The sequence below is a fragment of the Plasmodium gonderi genome (assembly GCF_002157705.1).
Source record: "Plasmodium gonderi DNA, contig: Chr12, whole genome shotgun sequence".
Taxonomy (NCBI): Eukaryota; Apicomplexa; class Aconoidasida; order Haemosporida; family Plasmodiidae; genus Plasmodium; species Plasmodium gonderi.
The window spans coordinates 1,707,052-1,725,309 of NW_021628937.1; the positions used below are offsets into that span (position 1 = coordinate 1,707,052).

Consider the following 18,258-nt stretch of genomic DNA (forward strand, 5'->3'; position numbering starts at 1 on the left):
TTTTTTAATAAGAGAAATTTTGGCTTTGATTCTCTCTTCCCCTTCTGCAAAACTTATGGGATGTTTTAATTAGGAATTGGAAAAATGTGAAAAGACGCTTTCCCCCAGACCTTTTTCTCCATCATCATTTTCTATCCTACCAGCATAAAGAATAACACAATGTTTGTGGTAACTCAAGGATATAATGTATATGATATTCCTTCAGTGACCAAAATTTATATTCATTAGTTTTCATTCGATCATCTATAGATATAAGAAGTCCCTATACAACAAAGTAGAAGAAATTTATTTAACAAAAAAAAAAAAAAAAAAAAAAAAAAAAAAAAAAAAAAATTACTCCCTCCATTCAGTATCATTTCCATATTTTTTTTTAATCCCTCAATATTTATGATGATGTGAAACCGTTTATGTATGCAATGACATGTTATACATCGATCATAGTGATGTCTAAGTTGTCTCTATATTTTTGTTCGTATATATATGTAGGGTTCACAGTTTTTTTTTTTTTTTTTTTTTTTTTTTTTTTCTGTTATATCCATTTAAGAGGACAATTCTCATGGCATGTAAAATCTGGTCAGCATATGTTTCGTGTTATGGGATCATCCCATTACATGCAGGTTGATGATACTACCATAATGAATTCCTCTCACTACACAAACGAAATTGGATGGTGTGTTATATGTGATATATGCATGCATCTGCTAAATATAGTCTCCTCCTTCTCATCCATGTCACTAATCCTTTCATATTCTCAGATAAAATTCGCATATCGTTATCGTCCACTCCGAAACGCATATTCGCATCAGAACTAAACCTCCGACGGCATAAGCTCGTCAGTAGACCTAAACCAATTAAGGACGTAATTATAGTAGCTGGATGCAGTATTTGTAGCCTCCGAAATAAACTCATTAAGTGTCTCATCATTGTCCAATTCATCTTCGTATTTGTCATAAGAGTCTCTATACTTAATCATAATTCTTTTTAACTTTCCACATTTGCCTGATATATAATAAGCAATAGTAAAAATATCACTAAAATCTTCTTCACATAATTTTCCTCGATAACTTTTAAATTTCCTTGATGGATTTCCATTGGCTGGTGGAGAAGATAAAGTATTAGTATATCTCTGATTATTCGTAACAAAATTAAATTCATGTAGAACATTCCTATGACTTTCTATGGGGTTATATAAATACCCATCAATGTTATCAAATAAAACATCGAATCCGATTATTAATTTTTGAAGATTTTCCATTGTATATAACATTTTATATAATCCTTGTAATCCCAAAATTGTAAAATCAAAAACAAATTTCCAAACCCAGTGATCATGATGTATTGGATAATAGCATACTTCGAATTTTTTTAATAAAGGAAATGAGCAATTACGAAATATATGTAACCATTCCAATGTTTGACAACCTATAATTGTTAACTTTTCTAATTTTGAAAAAACAGATGGACATAAAGCAAACGGTTCATGTCTAGGTGTGTTATCATTCATACAATATTCTGGTGATAATAATTCTAATGTTTTTAAATTAGATACATTTTGAAATATTATTGCAGCTACTTCATGTATGTATATTCCATTTCCTGAATATATTTTTTCAGATGTATTCAGATGTTTTACATTTTTCATTTGATGTAAATAATATTGTCTCTTATATATTGGAATATGAGACCATTTCTCATCTAGAGTCAATTTTTTAACATATGTAAATACGTTTACACGGTTATTTATCACATGGCTACTTAGTTTATTTATTAGTTCACACTCTAATATTTTGTCTACGCTTAGAAAGTTTAAGCATTTGGCATACACATCTGGGGATAATGGAAATTGTTTTCCTTGATCTTTGTCCTCCCCCAGAGATGATACCTTTACTACGACCTCTATTACATCTCCTTTATCAATTTGAATCACTTCTTCATCGTTCCTTTTTCTAATCTGATCACTTGTGTTTTCTTCACATTTCGACACTTTCTCCTCTCCTTTGGGATTCATATCCTCTGATTTTACCAAAAACACATTTTTGAAATTGTTCTTTAAGACATCCCACAAATTGAACGGTTGTTGAATTTCTATCCAACTTTCTGTGTCCACATCTTGTGTATTATTTTCCTCTTCTTTATTTTCATCCATTCTATTATTGCCGTACTGATTGTGATTAATCTCGTCATTATGTGTGAGTCTATGGACTCCATCCTGCGCCCCATTTCCACTATCCCTAGAGTAATCATTACATTTGTGATCCGTTATAGTCCTCATCTCACTTATGCCTATATTCGGATAAATTCTTACATCTCTATCAGCTCTGTTATCCATTTGATTATTTTCTTTTTTATCTTGTGTTATATCTTTAGTGGAAGCTGTAAGCATTATACTTTCCTTTTCCGTTTCAATATCTGTGGCACTGCTCTTTGTTTCTATTTTTATGGTGTTTTCATTTACGTCATTTCTTCCTTCCTCCTCCTGTTTATTATTATATGTATTTTCATTATTCACAATACTTGTAATGCTATTCTTCCTAATATTATAATAATTTCTGTGATGTTTAACACGTTCTTTTTCATAATATTTATGAGTAGACCTTTCTATTCGCGGAATTGAATTATTTCCTTCTTCTCTAATGAAATTCTTTTTTAATTCTTCATCGTTGCAGTTTATTATATTTTCTGCCTGTTTGCTGTTTTTCATCAACTGTTTTTCCTTCTTCCGATTACTTTCGATGTCTTTACCAACGATGCTGGTGTTGCTATTTGATCGAGCACGGTTAGATATTTGGCTATTCCCGTAGTCCTCCCTCTTGCCACTATTATCAATATTATTCACATCATGAGTAAAAGTACTTTTTTTTTGCACCTTATCATGGGAGTCACTGACTCTTGGCAAGGTTCCTCTGGGATCATCTGTAAACTGTGACGTGGACTCTAAGTATGGCATGCTTTTATACTTGTTTTTTTTTTTTTTTTTTTGTTTTTTCCTTTTTTTATCTCTTTATAATATTTCGAATGGGGCCTAGCTTTTTTACATCCTTCTTACCATTTCTATTCGTTTCTTCAAATACGTTTTTGTTGTTACTACTATTTTTCTTTTCTAAGAAATGTAAAACAGTATCTTGATCTATATTAAAAAAAAAAAAAAAATTATTCAAATGTTGTTTTTTTTTTTTTTTTTAATTTTTTTAATCTCCTTGTTCTTCTTCTGCAAATTTGATGCCGTATTATCCTGGAGAATTACGATTATTTTGCTCTTTTGTTGTTGTGATAAATGTTAAATTTAAGATTTTTTTTTTTTATTATTATTGTGTTTAATGGAGCTTTTTCTTTTAATTTGTTGGAACGCTTACAGTTTTTATTATCTTGAGGGTTCTCGTTTAATGAGGAATAATTTTATTTTTGTCTTTGAGTAATTGTATTTAACATTATTATTGAAGTAATATCCTTGTCTTATATCACTTGAAACAATAATTTTTGAAGATGTTTCATTATTTTTTAAGTAAAAGGCACGTCTTTTTCTCAATTTTTTTTATTTTTTTATTAAGAGAAATGCATAATTATTTAATTTTGTCATTATCAATTTACCTTTATAGAGTAATGTGCTCATTTTTGTTTTAGGTTTTCTGTTATTTCATTTTTTATTTTTACCTTCTGTCTACTAGCTTTTTTTTTTTTTTTTTTTTTTTTTTTTTAATTAGTAGTTTGTGTTAGCCATATTTAAAAATTTGAAAAAATTGTAATCGTGAATTAACATTACTGTTCATAAAAAAAGAAGAAAAAAAAAAAAAATTATTAACTTATTAAATTATAAACTTATTAATTTATTAATTTATTAACTTATATTTTTGCAATTATTCAATTCAAAAGTTGAGACATAATAGTTAAGGTTGCTAAGATGATTAAAGAGCAACTGCTAAGGCTAATGCGATTTGTAAATAAACTTCAAAATAAAGAAAACAATTAATTGAGAAATAACCTTTAAATTAGTATAACACTTGAAGATTAAATCATGAAGGGGTAAAATAACAAAATAAAAAAAAAAAAAAAAACATTCATTGAACACTATAAATATGATGTTTTTCTCACATAATTATTTTTTATGATGTTACATTTACATAAAAAGCATTTATAATGATTCATTTTTTTCCTGTATATGTACATGCAGCATGAAAATATCGGAAAATAATCATCTTGGGAGGGAAAAAAAAAAAAAAAAAAAAAAAAGAGTTGTAGAAACGTTGTGTGTGTGAACTTAAAGGAACATAATTCAAATGTTTTTTTTTTTTTTTTTTTTTTGTTTCCCTCAACAATATATCATCAAATAAGGCTAGTAAAAAGTTTCGGACTGGAATTTTATTTTTTTAATTCACTATTATACCATTTTGAAGGGTAATGCGCTTTTCGTTATTTTCACACGTTTATTATTTCCCCTTTAATTCCCTTTTTCTACACAATTTTCTACACATTTTTTTTTTTTTTTTTCTGATCTGGTCAGGTTTAAATTTGAGGTATTAAGCGAATAGTTAGTGTATTAGGTCAACATTAAAAAAAAAAAAAAAAAGTTATTTTTATTTTAACACCCTCCCAAGCAATAGTTTTTTTGGTAAATAGCTAAAATACACTATCTTTAAAAAAAAAAAAAAAAAAAAAAAAAAAAAAGGAAATAATAAAATAATAAAACGATAAAATAATAAAATAACAAAATTTGTAAACACAAATCCAATAAAGAAGAAATAAATTCAAAAATTAAAAAATGTTTTTAAGAAGAAATTAACAATAATTTTTATGTTTTTAATCTACTTAAGCATTTAAGTTTTTAAGGGACAAAACGAAAAGGGTGGAAAAGTTCCCCTCTCTTTTTCTTATTTTGTACATATAAAATTGTACTGAACTGTATGTTTTCTTTGGGGCTAAAACATGTGTCATGTGGATTTGTCTCAAATGAAACTTTATTAGTTAGTTCCCTTGTGTAAATGCAAATGTGTATTTGCTTATTTCGTTAATTATTTACAGCATCAAAAAAGAGATGTATTATATGCTAAAGATTGTAGGAAGGAAAAACTGTATTTTTGGAACGTCCCATAAATGGATAGGTTATGTGAATGAGTGAACGTATGAGTTTATAATTACTTGTGTACACACACCTATGCTTGTATGTGTTTGTGTGTTCATGTACATGTGTGTGCCCAATGCTTAAATATCTGCCTATTTATATTGTTGCATTTAACCCATTTTCTTCACTCAAGCGTACCTTTAAAAAGCCATCTGGAATGAATGCTTGGTGCGCACCCCGTACGAAAGATGTGTGTGTATTTGTATCCCCCCATTTACAAAAGAAATAATTTGAATGTGATGTCATTTTGGTTGCAATGTAATTTCTCCACTTAGTGAATCAAACAGAACACATTTTCTTTTGCTACCTTGTTATGGTTAAATTAACTCAACTGCATCAGTTATTCCGCTGAAATCTCTTACATTTGTAAGTTCCTTAAACCTTCTGTAAAACATATCATATTTGTAAAATGTTTTAACCTTCTTGGATACTAAAAATCGGGGGGCTACCTTCTTCCCATATACCTGAGATATCATATACACATCAATAACAGTAAAGAATACATGTTTTAAAAAAAAAAAAAATCTTCTAATGTGTCAATAATATATGCATATTATATTTCCTTACCTTTTCAAATATCGAAAAATCATTTAAGCCATACAGGGCTTCCAAATGTGGCTTTTTTATGTTCCGAGTTAGCAGTAGGATAAAGTTTTTATACTCTACCATCTCGACGTCAATTTTGAATAAGAAATTTTGCAGAACCGTGAAACTCTGGGGCTCTAATAAGGAACGAGAAGATAGGAAAATGTGTGTATAGTGGGGAGTTCATGTATGGGGTCTATGCCACGTTCACTTCTACTTTACTGGTATCACATATGGTAGTACCACTATCAGCTTTTTCCCCTGCATGCATTCACTAATTCTCTTACTATTTAGAAGGGCGTGCTTTAGCGCGTGTGTAATGGAATCCCGATTCGAAATTGCACTTAGCTCTTTATTTATATCATAAAACAACACATGTGTTTTTTTATTATTCTTCTCTTTGTCCACAAAGCGGATTCTACAATATTCATCTTTTGATAAGTTTCTTCGGATCGACATATTATCACTTGCTAAATTAAGCGTATGTAAATTTAGTCCATTTGGAGATTCATCCTTTGGATCACCAGTTGACTCATATTCTTCTAGACATTTTTTTCCATGTTTTTCCCTACATTCCTTCTGCACATGGACGACATTTAGGTAGTTGTTTTTTAAAACGTCGCTTAAGTTACTCCTCCCCTTGCAGATAACATTTCGTGTATTATATCTAGGGAAGTTCCTATGAAATTCTTCTGCATTTGCCTTTTTTGATTCATATTCATTCGAATTTATATCAAATGACGTGCTTCGTTTATTACCCAAATAATGTGGCACTTTATTTGGCTTTTGTCGTAAGATATGATTTTCAGGTAGAATATCTATTTCATTTGATTTTGCAAAATTTTCACTTTTCTGATAATAATTTATGCTATGCAAAGTATCATCATGTATAATATGTTCTTTTTTTTTATTGTTTTTTTTTTTTTTTTTTTTCCCATGGACATTTTCACTACATGAGTGCATGTGATTTTTTAGAGCTTCCTTATATTTATCTTTCAAATTGGAATAATAGGCAGAAGTTTTGTCTGTATCATCTGCGTATAGATTGGTGAATTTGTGCGTTAAACTCTTTTTACTTTCTGCCATATATTCGTCAAGTGTCTGTTTTTCATGTTCTTTATATATTTTATTGTCTCTATATTTATACTTATTTTTTCTTTTTTCATTATTGAATTTATCATCTTTTGTGATTTCTTCTTCACTAAGACTGTGGCGCATTTTCATTTTATTTTTCTCAGTTACCACTCTTTGCATAACTTTGTCTAGTTTTTTATATTTCCATTCATCACATTTTTCTTTTTTCTTAAAATGAAAATAATCTTCATCATTTATATTTTCAGTGTGCGCATTCTTTGGTATATTCACGGGTTTATTTGTCCCTAACTGCTGAATCATAAACTGGGGTACTATATTGTAGCCATTGGGAACTGCTGAATACTGTCTAAAAAAGTATTGTAAAAAGAGAAGAAAAGAAAATTGGATATTTTGCTTACTTTTAAAAAGTTGATTTGTTGATTAATGGTATCACTTTTGATCATGGTATTATTTATTTTTTTTATTTTATTTTATCTATTTTTTTTTTTTTTTTTCTTCACTTCACTGTGTTCATTAAAAAGTGAAGTAGTTCACGTGGAACTTCACCTTACATATGCTCATAAACCGTGTATGCGTCCAATTTGTTACAGCACACAATGTAGGGTGCACATATGTATACATATATGTATACATATATTTATACGTTTATTTATACATATATTTATACATATATTTATACGTTTATTTATACATATATTTATACATATATTTATACGTTTATTTATACATATATTTATACACATATTTATACATATTCCGATGTATTACCTTAAGTGTTGGTGATCCCTCGTACCCAACTGCTCTTTACGAGTCGACATTTTTTCATAACTGCATTCGATCGAGTCTAAATTCGTTTTACCCTTTGGATTTTTAAAAATAACTTCTGCAAAACGGGGAAAGAAATGGATAAAAAAAAGAGCGGGTGGGAATACAGACTATATGTATGTCAAAAATTACAAAAAAAAATAAAAAAATAATAAAATTATAATTTTTAATGTTGAACACTTGGTTTTTTCTGCATAAATAGGATTTACTAAAATTTAGTTTTCGTAGGATTATTAGTTATAGAGTAGTTTAAATACATTTATAACTCAAGGCGATGTTTTCTATTACACTATTTAAAGTTAAAGTATGCATATATACTTTTGAGGAGGTATATCTGATAAATGTAAATTTTTTTTAGGAAATCATTTAACCCTTGTCTAGAATCAAACATTTTTTCACAATTGAAAGTAACATTTTTAATATGATTAGACAGAATTGAGACTGCTGTTTCGATTTTTGGATACTTGGTTTTTATTCGTCTTAAATACTTCATAATTTTAATTATTTTTTCGTATTTATTTAGTATTTCATCTTCTGTTTTTTTGTAACTAATGCTTCTATCGATTTTATGAAATTTCAAACTCGTAAAGGTAGATTCATCAGGGGTGCTTAAGGGGAACCTAATTTGTGATTTCTCTCTCTGTATGATGATATGAACGGAGAACAGAAAGAGTGGGAAGTGCGGATGAATGGAAAAAGAACAGAAAACAAGGAAAAAAATATATAAAACAAGAGAGAGAAAAATTTGGTTTTATATTTGACATTCGTTGATGAGAAGTTTTCGACAACATTTCTGCTTCCATGGAATTTTCCATAATTTTTTCCACTTTTTGTCTACACTAAAACTATCGTTGGAACTAGTTTTTCTAACCAAGTAACAAGGAGAATCACCTTTTTCCCTGTATCCTGTGCTTCGTTCACAATTTTGTTCATCATTGGAGATCCTAATATAAGAGTCAGGTGTATTGGATGCAGCAGGAGTGTTCGCGCACCAATGGTCAAAGGAAAAATTTTCTTTTTCCTTTTTACTCTGTTCACTGATTCCCCTAGGAGATATAATTTTATGAAATAAATTTTGCTCATTTTCCAAAATGTTATTATCATATGTAATTCTTTGGGAAAAGTTCATATAACTCGTCTTTTCATTTTTTGACGCATTTGTAGAAACATTTGAACAATAACTATTACTTGAATCGGATGATGTATTTCCTACATCACTGTAATTGTTTTTTGGATAAAAATATTTTTCTTCTTCTCCACCCATTTGGATACTTTCATTTTTTCTTACATTCATTGAATCATGAACAGAATCATGAACAAAAGGTGGGATATCATCCGTTGCGTGCACAGAGTGGTACCCATCGTTATAGTAATAATGCTTCCTATTTTTTAAGTGATCATTATTTGTTTTGTTTCTTTGTTGATGATTCTTATTTTTTGAATTATTCACGTATAAGCACCTTTTTATGTTGTCTTTATGCGCTAATATTTCTTCTAAATTATAATTAATTTCCAAGTTCAGGTCTACATAATTTTTTTTTTCATTGCAACACTTCACCAAAATATCATAATTGACACAGTAAGGGAGATCTCTACCTTTTTCATTTTTATGCAAGGATTTTTTCTTTTTTTCTTCATCACAATTTGTTGGCACTTTTGCATGTGTATCTCTTTCGTACATTTTTTTTTTTTTTTTTTTTTACATTTGGCAAAAATGGACATGTGGGGATATGTTACACGACATGCAGCATTTCTGTATTCTACCGAAAATGGATCAAGAATAAACGAGTCTTAAAAAGTTCACGAACTTTTGAGAATTTTACAAAATTTTGCATTCTACGAACGCAGCAACTTATTGCTAATTTGAGGAAATACTGAAGCTTGCTGGTAATTTTGTGCATTTTGTGAATTTTTTTTTTTTTTCATTACATTTTTAGTGTCCTCATTTGTAAATGCATTCACATGTAAGAATGTCATCTGTGCGTACGTATATTCTTACCCCCTTGAGTTGGCAATGGATAAAAATAAAAAAAAAATAAAATAAAAAAAAAGACAAAATATTACACAAACGAATATAATATTTTAGGAAAACTTCACAAGGAGGAGTATATATAAAATAAGTACTTTCCTGCATTTATATAACATCTTTATACTTTATTACTACGTTTGCACGTTTTTCTCATTTTCGCTACTTCATTATTTTTTACCTACATAATTTATTTCCCATGGTAAGCAAACATTGGGTTGGATCTCCCAAATTGCTGCCTTATCCTTCTGCGAATGAAGTTCAAAAAAAGGCATGTATCCAGACATGATGATGAAACATTTTGTGAAAATCACGCAAAAGTGAAGAATCTTTAAAAAAATGCGTAGCTTTTGCGAAAGACACAGCTGTTTTATCTCACTTTATCATTTTACCGTTTTGTCAATTATAATTTTGTCACTTATAATTTTGTCACTCATGATTTTGTCACTCATAATTTTGTAACTCATAATTTTGTCACTTATAATTTTGTCACTTATAATTTTATCACTTATAATTTTGTCATTTTTTTTTTTTTTTTTTTTTTTATTTCGCCCGTTCGTTTCCCCTACTGTCCTCTTTCCCCAACACGAAGACGCACATTACACCGACTTCCTGGTAAATTGTAAAGAATTTCATATTTGGCAATATCATGTTCCGTTTAAAAAGGATTTTTTGATAATTTAATAAACATCTTAAGTCAACGTGAACGTTTCACAAAAAAAAAGGGGAAAAAATAAAACAACAATAAGTGTATGTATATGGGCCCGGAATGTTGCAGAACGGAAGTACATGTATACATATGTATATATATGCATACACATATGTATCCGTGTATGTTTACTTAAATGGATTTGGACATGACTAGCACAGATAGGATTGCATATGTAAATACATATGTGGGCACACGAGATGAAGTCTCCACGTCGAACGTCTACGAACACATACACACACACACACAAGTGAATATATCTATGTACATATGAATGTATGTGTATATGTATGTTCTTGTTTATAGGAACATGCTTATATGCACCTGTTTATGGGCACATGTTTACAGATCCTCCGTTTGGCAATCCCTTTTGTCTCCCGTTCGACGCAGTGTTGACAAAAAAAAAAAAAAAAACAAACAAACAAAAGCATCATAATTTATTTAACTTTTTCAATGCTACATTTTTTTTTTTACTTTCTTCGAGTCTCTTGCTAATTTCATTTAACTCTTCCTCAGTTGGAGGTTTGACTTTTCTCTTCTTTGGGTTTTTTTTGGCATATTCCATTTCGATGCTAGATAATAAAGAATTAATTTTTAACGTCCTTTTTGCTTCATTATTTCGAATAGCCAAAACTAAATCGTCAATAGGTGGTGGTTCGCTTTTTCGTTTCTTACTTATTTTGGAATCCTTTTTTACTATACTCTTATATTTCTTAATGATGTTATTGATGTTTTTTAATGATTTGTCATAATCAGATGTTTTCTTAACTTCTTTCAATTTAAATAATTTCTCAAACATACTGATATACCTTTCCAGATCCGATTCTTCACTAAACGGTATATATTCTAAAATATGAGTAAGGTTACCATTGAATTTGTTGTAAAATTGAATTAAATCTTCTTTTTCATCTTGGCTATTTTTATATTTCTTCTCATAATTTAATATGTCTTCTACTTTAATTCTTGAATGAAATAATTTAGGATCTAAATAATTTTTAAATTCGCTAAATTCATCATCTTCGAGACCAAACTCATCATAGTTTTTTCTTCTTTCAGGATCTCTTAATATTTCATATGCCTTTTGAATTTGCAAAAACATTTCTTTGCATTTTTCCAAACTTAAAGGTTCATCAGTCTCCTTTCCTTTCTCATCCTCGCCTAACTTTTCTTCTTTCTTTTCTGCATCCCCATTACGTACTTTCCCTTTGTTGGACGCAAATTTGTCTGGGTGATATGTTAGGGCTAATATTCTGTACGCTCTTGCTATTTCTTTTATGCTTGCATTTTTATCAATTCCTAAGATTTCATAAAGGTTCAAATTTTTGTCATTTTTCATTTTTCCTTTGTACCAAGGTGTGCGCGTGAGGGTGTCAGTGAGTATATTCAATGGTGTGTTAGAGAGTGTGTATGTCAGAATGAATTCCTTTTAAAATGTTTCACTTTAAAAAAAAAAAAAAAAAATGGATTAAAAAGACGAAGAAGTAGGGGGTGAGTTGCAGCAAAATGAAAAAACAAAGATGACAAAAAGAATTAATATCACGGGAATAATGTGTGACGTTGCTGCAGGACGGTGTGAAGGTCTGTTAAATTTTAAATAGATTTTTCTTTTTTTTCATGCTCGGAAATAGTGCCGCTAGTGTTGCGTTAACGTGAATATATTATCAGGTACATATTTTCCTACATATACATTTAAGGTGAAAATATCCCTTTTGCATATATTTGCAAAAACACACGTGATGACTATGTGCTATGGGATTGCTAACATGTTCTACTTTCTTTAATGATAAACAAATGTTCCAAATGTGTATATGCTTTATTATTCGCTCAGCGGGTAATATGAAAGTGCTTATTCTCGTTTATATGTACACACATGCATGCACATGTACATGCTTGCGTGCTTATAAAAATCCCAGTTTTAATTAAAACGTGAGGTCTTAAATTTTGTGAAAAAACACACTAGTAAATTTCTCTTCTCGACTTTGTTCAACTGCTTCGATGTGTTATTTACCTCTTCGTTTACACATTTATTTGTATACTTAATCTCTTTTTTTTTTTTTTTTTTTTTTTCTCCTTGTGTACAGCATAATATACCATTCCAAGGTGCAAAGGAAGAGCATCAGGCGTGTGTACCTTTTATTTTACAGTACTTTATTATCACACGTGTGAATATATATATATGTGTACACATGCATATGCGGTACAAAAATAAATTCAAGTGTTTGTAAATTCAGGTGTTGACAAATTTACGTGTTTACAAATTTACGTGTTTACAAATTTATGTGTTTCCAAATTTACGTGTTTCCAAATTTACGTGTTTCCAAATTTACGTGTTTCCAAATTCACATGTTTGCGAATTCACGAGTTGTTCACACTTCCGAAAGGGATAATCAAGTGACGAAGATATGGCTAGCTTTTAAAAGCATTTGCTGATGACAAAAAAAATTATTTGGACCCATTTATATTAAAGCACCAATATATTTTTACATATGACCTATATTTCAATGAATGTTAAGCTCATTCATCGAAAAAAGTATGTATACAGTCTCTGTTTCTTTCTGCTGAAGTTCAGTTGCATGTGTTCGTCTGCTACTTTTGGTTATTTACTCCCAAGCTTTTTTTTTTTTTTTTTTTTTTTTTTTGCTTTTTTTTAGTATACCACAGTGCGTTCCCGTTCCTTACTGATCTTGTTATTTCTCCATTAAAAATGTGACTGAAAAGTCGCACCTTATTAAGCTATGTATTTGGTTTGATTTCAGTCTCTGTTTTTTTTTGCTTAAGTTTAGTTGTATGTTTTTTTTTTGTTTTTTTTGTTATTTTCTCCCAAGCTTTTTTTTTTTTTTTTTTTTTTTTTTTTTCTGTTTTTGTTTTAGTATTCTTTAGTAAAAATTTTCTTATAAATTGGATTTCAAAATCATTTTAAAACTTTTTTTTTTTTTTTTTTTTTTTTTTTTTTTTTTTTTTTTTTTTTTTTTTTTTTTTTTTTTTTTACAAAAATGGTATTCTGTTTTACTGTATTCATATAAAAACTGAATCAAGATGGGGGTTGTTATCTAATAAGCCTCTGTCATCATATCTGTTTTTTCCTTTTAGTAGTATAACATATATGTACACAATTTATTTTGTGTAATAATATATTCATGTGATATTAACAGTAGACTTGTAAACGTATGCACACTTTTATCTTGAATTTTTTTGTGAAATTTTAAAGCAACGTGCAAAAGGCACATTTTGAAAATGTGTAAACATAACAAGTTTACTTAATTGTTCAGGAAAAAAGAAAAAAAAAAATTAAAAGTTAAACAAAGGTGCAATTTTTTTTTTCCCCCGATATAAGTAAACTTTCATAAAATAATACACCTCTCTTATACAGACAATTTTTTCTCCTTTTTTGAAAAAATAAAATAAGAATTCATCCATTCTTCATTAAGTAAAATTGGAGAAAACATAAAGGACAGGCTGATAAGCAAATGCCCAGAATAATGCAAATTGTCAAAAGTAGAACAAAAATGTATACCCTAAAAAAAAAGGCATGAAACAGGAAAAAAAAAAAATAATTAAGCATAGGGGTAAAAGAAAAACAAATCCCAATTTACGATCTACACAAAACATGTTAAAAAGGGTTTTCACAAATTGGATACCCATTGTGGTATAATATATATATGTATATATACGTATGTATGTATGTATGCACATATGTGTACACGTTACAAATTAAGCCGAAAGCAAAAACATGTAGAAACGCAAAGATAAACAAATATAACCATGTAATTTTTCTCCGTTCATAATATACACAGTAAATATTCTCTTTATTGCCTGTTTTTTTTTTTTTTTTTCTTTTTTTATAATGCATATTCTATAGCACAAATTATTCTTCGCAATTTTTTCATTTGAAAAAAAGAAAATAATAAAAACAACACAATGTAACAATGATATAAAAGCGTGTTCCACAGTATGAGGAAAGCAAATACACCAAATGGTCATAATCATAAAGATAAAATAAAAAAAAAAAAAAATATATATAGTTAGACAATTTTCAAATTGTATATCTCTTTATGTTTTAGGTCTCAAAGGACATATTCATTTACCCATAGTACGTGTGCTTATGTATATGCACATTTTTATACCCTTTTATGCACAGTATTAAAAAAAAAAAAAAAAAAAAAAAAAAACATCTACTAATTAGCACATGAACATGTAAAAATATATATATATTTTTTTTTTCCTATGTAAAGTCTGCTTAAATTGTGAAGAATTAAACTGACGATAGGAAGAAATTTTTTTGCCGGAAAAAAACTTTTAAAAAAGCAGTTATTTTTGCTTTGCACTATATGCAAACCATGGGTGGGAGAAAAAAATTGGGTTTACTTTGATCTTTTTTTTTTTTCTTTTTTTTTTTTTTTTTTTTTTCTTCATATTATCCTAATACGCTTAGAAAGGAAAAATAAAATGGTTGAATGACTAAAATTGCTGAATACTCGAATAGCTTAATAGCTGACTCACTGACTTAATGGTTTAATGGTTGAAATGAGAAATAACTTAATAAACTACCCTCTTACCCTACACATTCACGTTATACACTTTGGCTGGTATGCCTCTCTCGTTACACATAAAAGTACTTGCTGCTTATATGAAAGGATACACATAAACAAAAATGTGTAATATAACTTGAACCTTTTAAAAGAAAAAAAATGCATGACAATAATTTTTTGGAAGATTTACATGACATTAATTTTGAGGATTTTTTAAAACATTTTATTTTCCTTACGAATGAAAAAAGCACATTAAGAGGAAGTAACTGTGAAGGGGAAAAAACGGAGACAATTCAATATGTCGAATCTAAAGAAGAGGAGTCAAATGGATGGAATATTCTCTTGTTGTCCTTAGCTAATGATATTATAAATAATGAAACGAATAAATATTTTTACCGAAGGATTTATTGGCCTCTGCTACTGGGAGTTTACAATTCCGTGAATAATTTGAACGAACTAATAAATGATATTCAGAAAAAAAGAAATATATACAAACGGGATAAGGATGAATATATAACAAAACAAACGAATTTAAATATTCAAAAATTAGACCCACAGATCTTTCATCCTCTATCATCGGATGATAAAAATCCATGGACATTAAAACAGAAAAATCAAGAGTTAAATGAAGAAATAAAGCAAGACATTTTGAGAACACATTCAGAAAAAAGGATTTTTCAAAATGAAACAGTAAGGGATACATTATGTAAAATACTTTTTCTGTGGGCTAAGAAAAATCCGTCTATATCATATAAACAAGGAATGAACGAATTATTAGCCATTTTTTTCATTGTTAATTATCGTGAACAAGTTACCAGTAATCTTCTTAATTTGAAAAATGATAAATATTATAAACAGTATTGCATACTATTTGATAATAATGAAATCGAATCAGATACATATATCATATTTGACCATTTTATGAATATGGGTTTAAAATATTTATTTACTTCTCCGGAAGAAGAAAAAAAAATTCAACCATCAAAAAATTCATCCAAAACTGTGTTATTACACAAGTGTACATATATATTTCATAAATTACTGAAAAATTTGGATAAATTAATGTATAATCATTTGATATCCCTCAGCATTGAACCACAAATTTTTTTGCTTAGATGGATTCGTCTCTTTTATTGCAGAGAATTTCAGATTGGTGATACGGTTATTTTATGGGACAATTTTTTTTCAGGTTCATTTTGCAGATAATAACAGGAATGCTTGTGGCAATTTTCTTATTTCCACTGCTCTTGCAATCGTGATTGATGTGTATCAATCAACCAAAATTCATTCACACGCTTATTTCATTTTTTATTTTCATTTTGTTATTCCCTCCGTGTAGACAAAATACAGGACACACCTACGTATAAGCATTTTTTTTTTTTTTTATTTCAGATTGCTACTTAAAAAACTGGAAAAATGGCTTCATTTCTGAATTTACGGGTGATACTATAGAAGTTGCCCATACAATATCGGATGTATTCCCCATGGTAGATTATTTTGCCATATCGATGATCTTATTTATCAGATCTTTCTTACTAGAAAATGATGAAAATTATTGTTTAAAGAGACTATTTAAATACCCACCTGTTGAAAATATAAGGATATTAATTGATTTATCCTTCAAAATTAAAGCCAAAAGTGAGAAAAAAGAAAATTGTATAAAAAGGGATAACCTACCAGTTTCTAATCATGTCAATAATGTTAACACTGTAAGTATGAGCAATGTAAGCACGAATGTGAATTTGAATGTAAGTAACAGCCTAATCGCGTTTCATGTGAAGAATGGGTCAAAATATTGTGGTAACAGCAACATTACTAGTGAATACATAGAAAGAAATAGATACACATCTAACGTCAACACTCTTAAAATAAATAAAGAAGCCAAAAATTTAAGCTCACCTATGACGTTATCCTGCATTAATAATAAACTAAATAAGGTTATTGACAACTTAAATAATTTATCTTTTAGTATGGGGAATGAAATTCATCGTGTGGAACTTCAGCAAAATGTACTTCATTTACATGAAATATTCCGAGAATTGAAAAATATGGAACATAATTATGAAGAATCTAAAAATGAAGACATGGAAATCAACAGGAAGAAGGAAATCCCCCAGATATATTTTGGCTAAGTAGTTTATATATGCCGAAGAAAACTCAAATATTCATGGAAGTACGAAGAAGATAGAGATTGTTCCTTTTTTTATTTTTTTTATTTTTTTTTTTTTTTTGTTTGCTTCATCTTTTTAATTAGGCTCAAGCTTGTATTACATGTGTATGTGTGTATATCTATGAATATGCTTACGTGTACTCTTATATCTAATCGTATATGTATACGTTTATCACATTTCTCTTTCATGAGTCATTAATTTCTCCTCATTCACAGCTCTTACGACATGAATTTATCGTTCTACCTTTTTTCCCCCACCCCTTTTCCTTCATTTCATTTTTTTTTTATCGTTTATTTTTCTATTTTAATAAAACTTTAATTGCTTTAGGTTTGAAATTTTAAAAGTGTGAAAAGGATAATCTTTACAAATTCAGTAACCTAGAGACTTTATAAGCACCTAGTTTGTAGCAAAATTTCCCATTTTTTACATTTTTTCTTTCCACCCATCTCCCCTCACCCCAAATGATCGTAATACATGTTAACAGGTTAAATACAATAAATAGATTTACAATACAGAGGATATACAGATTTGAAGAACAAGTACATCACATCTCATATTTAATATATATCGCATACTTGTACCAACCTTGCCTACGCGCAAGTGTCTTGTTGCACGTTCAATATACACAGTATACAGATTGTGTTGGAAAAGACATAAAATAAATTTCAAGTATGCTGAGATATTTTTCAGCAAATATCAACTGTTTGTACTATGCATATGTTCCTCTTTTAGCTTATTTATTTTTTACAAAACTTTATACGTTACTCATGTGTTTTGCCGGATGAGCTAAGTTGATGTTATTGTTTAGTTTTATAGTTTTATAGTTGTGTAATTGTTTAGCTGTTTAGCTGTTTAATTGTATAGTTGTTTAGTTTTTTTTTTTTTTTTTTTTTTTTTTTTTTTTTTTTTTTTTTTTGTTTTCGATTGCACAAGTTTATCAACGCGAATTTTCTTCAAAAGCGGAAAAAAAAAAAAAAGACATACACTGTACATGTAAAACCCCGTTCTAGTCGTTGATAAAGAAACCATAAAAGAAACATGGACACATTGATATCCAAAATGAAGGATGTAGAACCTGATAACATCTTAAAAAGTACCGTAGAGTACAATAATGACAAATCAGAGGTAAAAGTAAATTTATCTATAGGAGTTTGTTGCAATGAAAATGGCACATTGCATATATTTAAAAGAGTGTTGGAAGC

The 18,258-nt window shown here is 28.8% G+C and overlaps 4 protein-coding genes across 4 annotated transcripts; 1 reads left to right on the plus strand and 3 right to left on the minus strand.

Annotated features, from left to right (window-relative positions):
• Positions 1–808: 808 nt before the first annotated feature.
• Positions 809–2,947, minus strand: PGO_123490 (hypothetical protein, conserved; the record flags this gene model as incomplete). The annotated part of the gene is made up of 1 exon (XM_028689139.1): positions 809–2,947. One exon carries the CDS (start codon positions 2,945–2,947, stop codon positions 809–811), a length of 2,139 nt encoding a protein of 712 aa, XP_028544940.1.
• Positions 2,948–5,433: 2,486 nt separating this feature from the next.
• On the minus strand, positions 5,434–9,302 carry PGO_123500 (hypothetical protein, conserved; the record flags this gene model as incomplete). Its single annotated transcript, XM_028689140.1, has 6 exons — positions 5,434–5,580; positions 5,684–5,838; positions 5,989–7,142; positions 7,565–7,679; positions 7,940–8,261; positions 8,493–9,302. The coding sequence occupies 6 exons, from the start codon at positions 9,300–9,302 to the stop codon at positions 5,434–5,436; spliced, it is 2,703 nt and encodes a 900-aa protein (XP_028544941.1).
• A 1,484-nt stretch (positions 9,303–10,786) lies between these two features.
• On the minus strand, positions 10,787–11,692 carry PGO_123510 (DnaJ domain containing protein; the record flags this gene model as incomplete). Its single annotated transcript, XM_028689141.1, has 1 exon — positions 10,787–11,692. One exon carries the CDS (start codon positions 11,690–11,692, stop codon positions 10,787–10,789), a length of 906 nt encoding a protein of 301 aa, XP_028544942.1.
• Positions 11,693–15,044: 3,352 nt separating this feature from the next.
• On the plus strand, positions 15,045–17,017 carry PGO_123520 (hypothetical protein, conserved; the record flags this gene model as incomplete). The annotated part of the gene is made up of 2 exons (XM_028689142.1): positions 15,045–16,074; positions 16,278–17,017. 2 exons carry the CDS (start codon positions 15,045–15,047, stop codon positions 17,015–17,017), a joined length of 1,770 nt encoding a protein of 589 aa, XP_028544943.1.
• Positions 17,018–18,258: the final 1,241 nt, after the last annotated feature.